Source organism: Galeopterus variegatus, unplaced genomic scaffold (genome assembly GCF_000696425.1).
Source record: "Galeopterus variegatus unplaced genomic scaffold, G_variegatus-3.0.2 Scaffold1119, whole genome shotgun sequence".
Taxonomy (NCBI): Eukaryota; Metazoa; Chordata; class Mammalia; order Dermoptera; family Cynocephalidae; genus Galeopterus; species Galeopterus variegatus.
The window spans coordinates 41,931-48,852 of record NW_007727230.1 but is presented as its reverse complement, the minus strand read 5'-3'; the positions used below and the strand labels follow the sequence as shown (position 1 = coordinate 48,852).

At 43.4% G+C, this 6,922-nt stretch overlaps 1 protein-coding gene across 2 annotated transcripts in view; it reads left to right on the top strand.

Moving 5' to 3' along the window:
* Window positions 1-6,489, top strand: part of MPZL3 (myelin protein zero-like 3) — a 28,103-nt gene extending 21,614 nt beyond the window's left edge. For both annotated transcript variants that reach the window (XM_008574913.1, XM_008574911.1), the window contains exons 5-6: window positions 1,134-1,197; window positions 5,607-6,489. In XM_008574913.1, coding sequence (XP_008573135.1) covers window positions 1,134-1,197; window positions 5,607-5,633 — 91 coding nt within the window. In that variant the 3' untranslated portion in view covers window positions 5,634-6,489. The remainder of the gene's footprint in view (window positions 1-1,133; window positions 1,198-5,606) is intronic.
* The last annotated feature ends 433 nt before the right edge of the window (window positions 6,490-6,922 follow it).

Sequence of the window (6,922 nt, the reverse complement as noted above, 5' to 3'; positions counted from 1 at the left end):
CCCGCACCACGCTCAGCCAGTGAGTGGGAACCGGTCTCCACATGGGATCCGAACCCTCGGCGGGAGCGCCGCTGCGCTCCCAAGCGGCACACTCTCCAGTGCGCCACTGGGCCGGCCCTACAGCTTAGGTTTTAATGGTTGACTTTATAGGGACTTCCAGCTCTCGAGAGATCCAGTGCACCTGGGTCGTGTAGAAACTCTGGTCTGGACCTGAGTCTTTTCATCAAACTGCACCCCATGCAATTTTATATTCCTGACCAGTCTTCTCTGATCCTTTGGTCCTTTGCTGATTGGGGTGCAGATCAGCTGTCCTTGCTGTACCCCCAGTGTTCTACCGGTGGGCCCATCTCCCCTACCACCCGTGCTGCAAACACTTCCCATGGGATGGGCCATGTGCCGGTCCCTTGCAATGACTCACTGGCCTCTGAGTGGCTCCTTTTTTTCAGTTGTTGTGGCTCCTCATTCCTATGTGGGTCCACAGGAACCCTATTAGTGGTCTTGCTGGCTTGAGGGCCGCCAAAGCCCTCTTCTCCCCTGCTGCCTCCAAGCAACTTCATTCGAAGGGCACAGCTGTGGCTTTTGCCAGCTCCTGCTCTGTGCACTCAGCAGCTCCAGCCTAGACATGGCCGGGGCTTGAAATGGTCAGAGCAGTTTTTTCTTTCTCTCATCTGGCTTCTTCCACCTTCATGAACTCCATAGGTCTCTCCACCTCTTCCCCTGAGCTCTAGTGGCCCCAGCTTGGCTGTCATTGCTTTTTTATAGTTGTAAATTGGTTGATTTGTGGGAGAGACACTGGGGACTGTCTATTCCACCATCTTGAACAGAAGTCCCCCTAAATGAATGATTATGACTGGCTCCCATTTACTGAACACTTACTATATGCTGGGAACTATGGATATGTGTTTCATATGTATTTATTTTTTATTTATACCTAACAACTATTAAGGGTAGATGATAATATCTACATTTTGTAGATGAAGAAACAGGCTCCCAGAGCTTAAGCAATTGTCCAGTGACCCAGTTAGTAGGTGGTGGAACCAGAATCTAAAACCAGGCCTGTCTGATTTCAATACCTGTGCTCTGCTGTACTAAGGATGGTGATTACCCAGATTTGGTTTGTCCTCTTTCTACAGCACTGACCAGGAGGCGGAAGATGAGTGCATGACGCGGCTTTGTGTCCGTTGTGCTGAGTGCCTGGTAAGTCCATGCCATTTCTTTCTTTGCTGTTGTCTCACTTTCCTGCTTTCTTAAGGGGATCCTTTGCCCTCAGGGGCAGCAGAAGGTATGCAGGTAGGTCCAAGCAAGGTATGAACCAGTGTCTTCCCCCAAAGCATTTTGGTTTTAGGTGGCCCCTACCAGTTCTAACCATGATTTTGTTTTCTGTCTCAAGGACATAGAGTGGTGTTCTTAGGTTAGGGAAGGGGCTGTGTAGCGCAGTCTCTGCTGACTGACAGAAACTCCTAAAAGAGGAGTACCCTATGCCATTGAATACATTCTAGGAGACTTCCACTGGCTCGACCCAGAACCCCAAATTTAACTTTTCTTTTGAGCCTCGGTATTTTCCAGAGAGTTAGAGTGATATAACCTAGTTAGGTAACTTAATGTCTTTTATCAGTAAGAGATACCACACTAGAAGTTTTAATTTAAATTTCAAAAGGCTGTCATCCCTCCCCGTTTGAAATCCTACTGTGACTAATAGGCCTGAAAGGATGTCTAAGATCCTAGGAGGATGAGGAAACTCTCTGTGGTACAGTGGGAAACAGGTCAAAAGCAACTTATGACCTAATATGGAACATACCTGTCATTGCATGGTTTAAACTTGAGCCCTTTTTATACTTATTACCGTGCTCAGCACTTGGACAGATGACCATAGCTGAGTTATTCACTGCGGTATTCTTTGCTTCTATTTCACTTGTGCACTTCAGTATCATAGGTAAGATGAGAGAAAGGCCAATAGTGCCTGTGGAAAGGACCTAATACCAACCCTTTGGGGGTTCAATATTTTGATAACACAAAATGGGTTAATGTTTATATGGTTATTATCCACATTTTTGACATTAGTTTATTCATCAGTTAGTATTGAGCATCTGACATGTGCCACATGCACTATTCGAGGCACTTAGGAAACAGCAGTAAACAAAACTGACAAAATTTCCTACCCTCAAAGAACTTAATGTTCTTCATCTGGAAAACTTTCTTATCTTCCAAGTCCCAGATGAAATGTTACCTTCTCTTAAATTGGGGTGTAAACACTAACTAAACTTTTAAAAATAAGTAAAATATGTAATATATCAGATGGTGCTGAATGCTATGGGGAAAAATAAAACAGAGAAGTAGATGGGATGGCTGGGTAGGGGATATGATATTAAATAAGATGGCAAGGGATGCCCTCAGTGAGATGATATTTGAGCAAACACCTACAAGAGGTAGATAACAAGGAGAGATATTTCAGACAGAGGAAATGGCAGGTGCAAAAGCTCCGAGAAGGGGCCATGATTGGCATGTTCTAGAAATAGCAAGGAGGCACTGTGGCAGGTATCAAGAGAGCAAGGCAAAGAATAGTATTTGTTAAGGTCAGAGAGAGCCATGTGGCAGCTAGATCTTAGAGAACCTTACAGATGATTGTAATGACATGGACATTTACTCTTAATGAATTAAATCTATTGGAGGGTTTGAGAAGAGAAGCACTATGAACCGATATATGTTTTAAAAGTATCACTCTGGCTTTTGGGTTGAGAAAGGTGGTAAGGGACCATGACAGAACCCGAGAGCCCAATTAGGAGGCATTAGCATTAATCTAGGTCAGAGAAGATGGTGGTAGTTTGAACCAGTGTAGTGTTGATAGAAGTGGTAAGAAGTGGTTGTATTCTGGTTATAGTTTGAAGGTGAAGCCAGGAGGATTTACTGATGTTGCATACATATGCAAAAAAATGAGATGGGTGAAGGATAATTCCAAGATTCTTGACTTGAACAGCTGATAGAGTTGTCAATTTTTATGTGGAACAAGTTTTAGGAGGAAGATCAGGAGTTGGGTTTGGACATTAAGTTTGAAATACTTATTAAACTTCCATGTGGAGATATAGAATAGACAATTGTGGGTATAGAGTTCAGAAGAGAGGTCTAAACTACAGATATAAATTCATAAGCCATTAACAGATATTGATAGAGAAATTTCCACCAAGGAACTGAGTATAGTTAAAGAGGTCAAAGGACTGAGTCTGGAGCTCTCCAAGGTTTCTAGGATGGGGAGTTGAAGAGGAATTAACAAAGGAGGCAGAGAAGGAATGGCCAGTGCAGTAGGAGAAAATCCAGGAGAGTCTGGTGTCATGGGAGCCAAGTGAAGAAAGTGCTTCAAGGAAAAGAGACTAACTGTATCAGTTGCTTCTGAGTCAGGTGAAGTAGAATGAGAGCTGAGAATTGATTATTGGATGCTTTGGCAATGTGGAGGTCATTGGTGATCTTGACAACAGGAGCTTCAGTGCAATAGTGAGGATGGAAGCCTGACTGGGTGTAGGGTTACAAGATTGCAAGGACATACAATGGAGACAGTGGGTATAAACAACTCTTCCAAGGAGTTTTACTGTGGAGGGATGCAGAGAAACAGGGCAATAGGTAGAAGGAGGTGTGTGCCAAGAGTTGCTTTTCTTTTTAAGATGGGAGAAATTGAGCACATTTGTATGCTGATGGGAATGATCCAGTAGAGAAGGAAAAATTGATGGTGCAGGAGAGAGAGAGGGGAGGATTGCTGGGCTGATGCCAGGATCTAGTATGCAAGTAGAGATGTTGCCCTTAGGTAAAGGCAGGGAGAGTGCATAAGAACAGTAGGGTAGGGCCAGCCCGTGGCTCACTCGGGAGAGTGTGGTGCTGATAACTCCAAGGCCCCGGGTTCGGATCCCATATAGGGATGGCCGGTTCGCTCACTGGCTGAGCGTGGTGCTGACAACACCAAGTCAAGGGTTAAGATCCCCTTACCGGTCATCTTTTTAAAAAACAAACAAACAAACAAAAAAACAAACAAAAAAAAACAGGAGGGAATGCCAAGTACATGGGCCCAGATGTAGGTGAGTGGGTAAGATGATAGAGCTTGTGGTAATTCCCTACTGACTGCTTCTCTATTCCCAATGATGGGAGAAAGCAATGCCATCAGCTGAGAATGAGGGGAAGAGGAGGTGNAAGAGTTGCTTTTCTTTTTAAGATGGGAGAAATTGAGCACATTTGTATGCTGATGGGAATGGTCCAGTAGAGAAGGAAAAATTGATGGTGCAGGAGAGAGAGAGGGGAGGATTGCTGGGCTGATGCCAGGATCTAGTATGCAAGTGGAGATGTTGCCCTTAGGTAAAGGCAGGGAGAGTGCATAAGAACAGTAGGGTAGGGCCAGCCCGTGGCTCACTCGGGAGAGTGCGGTGCTGATAACTCCAAGGCCCCGGGTTCGGATCCCATATAGGGATGGCCGGTTCGCTCACTGGCTGAGCGTGGTGCTGACAACACCAAGTGAAGGGTTAAGATCCCCTTACCGGTCATCTTTTTAAAAAACAAACAAACAAACAAACAAACAAAAAAACAAACAAAAAAAAAAACAGTAGGGAATGCCAAGTACATGGGCCCAGATGTAGGTGAGTGGGTAAGATGATAGAGCTTGTGGTAATTCCCTACTGACTGCTTTTCTATTCCCAATGATGGGAGAAAGCAATGCCATCAGCTGAGAATGAGGGGAAGAGGAGGTGTTGGAGGTTTGGGGAAAGAGGGAAAGGTACGAAATAGTCATCAAAGAGAATAGGAAAATGAATGGACTAGAGAAATGTGGTATGCCAAATAGCACTAATGGCCCAGTGGAAGTTAGAAGCAATGAACGTGAGTTTGAATAATTAAAACAAGAGTAATGGTAATAGAAGCTAATCTTCAATGAATGCTTATAAAGTGCCAGGCACACTGCCAAGTAATCTATGTATATTGTCTTATTCAATTCTCATAACAGTTGTATGAGGTGTATTTTTATTATCCCCATTTTACAGATGAGGAATCTGAGGCTTAGAGAAGTTACATAACTTTATTCAAGGACACGCAGCCCCCAAGAGGTAGAACTCAGAGGTACACTGATGCCTAGCCTAAACTCCTAGCCACAACCTGAATATTCTACTGTAGAATGACACCCTGTCTTGTGTGTTGAGGCTTTTTTTTTTTTTTTTTAAAGATGACTGGTAAGGGGATCTTAACCCTTGACTTGATGTTGTCAGCACCACGCTCACCCAGTGAGCTACACAGCCATCCCTATATGGGATCTGAACCCATGGCCTTGGTGTTATCAGCACCACACTCTCCCAAGTGAGCCATGGGCCAGCCCTTGTGTGTTGAAGTTTTAAAAAAGATTCACCAAGGTAAAGGAAACCATTAGAGCTTCAAAAACAGAAATTAGCCCAGTATACTCTGATTATATTGAGGTCCTGTGATGCTGCATGGGGATTTAAGTGTGTAAGGTCAGTGGTATTTCACTGTTTTTGCCCCAAGCAAGTTCCATTTGGAGAATCCTGATGTGTGGTCTTTGCCTAAGTTCTGACTGCAGCATTGTACTTCACATATACACCACTCCTACTGTGCTTTCCCTCCAGGATTCAGACTATGAAGAGACATATTGATGAAAGTCTGCATGATATAAGAAGAGTCACCTAACAACAGAAAATATCCCATTCCACTGAGCTAAAGCCTCTCAGAGAAGTGGAGCTGGTCTGGACAGCAGTGATGGAGGGTTCTGGAGGTCATCATAAAGACTTTAGGAACCATTTATTTATTGAAAAAAAATGTTCTTTTTGTATTTATAAACTGTTCAAAAATCCTCAGAAGAGACTCATGACTTCCCCTTTTAATAAGTTACGCTCTAATTGAATGAGGAAATTCTTTTCCTGAGCAAAAAGATACTTTTTGGTTTGTCTTTGCTCTTGAATGTGTCACATGTTTTCTTCCTGTTATTTGAAGGAGAATCTTAAATGTTTGCTACACTGCTGTAGCAAATAATTTTTTTAATGCAGTGGAGCTTGTAACTTCCTAATGCACTACCAGCAAAATGTTTGTTTGGGATTAGTATTCTTTGTTTTTTGCTCCATGTACATTTTCAGCTGTGCGTTAGTGTAAAGCACTAATGATCTAATCGTAATCGTGTCTGGGTGACTTGAAGTGTATAACATTAATTTCCTTAGAGTTGATAGGGTGAGGAGTCATTGGTTTGCTTTAACTGGGTTTTGAAAGTGTTAAATAAAGTGTCATCAGTTTACAATTGAGGTAGGAATGGTGAGGCAGAAGAATTATTTTCTCCTGTCTTGATAGGTGCAATTTGAGTTAAGTGTTTTTTTGTTATTTTACTTTATTGTAGCTGACTAATGTGTGCTTTCCTTCACTTTTAGGTCAGAGGCAAAAAAAATTCTTTAAAAGCTTTTTCGTTGGGGCTTATGAAATGTGTTAGCAGTTCTTTGCAATTAAATTATCCTTTTACTTGCATTGTTCTTCAAAAATTTTTTTTTGATTTCTGAAATGCACCAACTATGAGTAAACTGTTGTATTATTTTCAAGTTGTTATTGCATAATATTTGAGATGAGGAAATGAGGTTGTGCATAATCTATCCTTCCCCTTCTGTTCTCTCAATACCTTAGCACAGGTTCTTTCATTCTGTTACAGCAATATATTTCAAATTGTAATTTTTTTTTTTTCCTTTTTGTCTTTTTTTTCGTGACCGGCAACGGATCGCAACCCTCAGTGTCGTGCCCGTACCGGACCGGGACCGGCAACAGGATCGCAACCCTCGGTGTCGCGCCCGCACCTCGCTCAGCCAGTGAGCGGCCGGTCCGTATGTGGGATCTGAACCCTCGGCGGGAGCGCCGCCGCGCTCCCAAGCGGCGCACTGCCTCCGCGCCCCCCCCCCCCCCCCCCCCC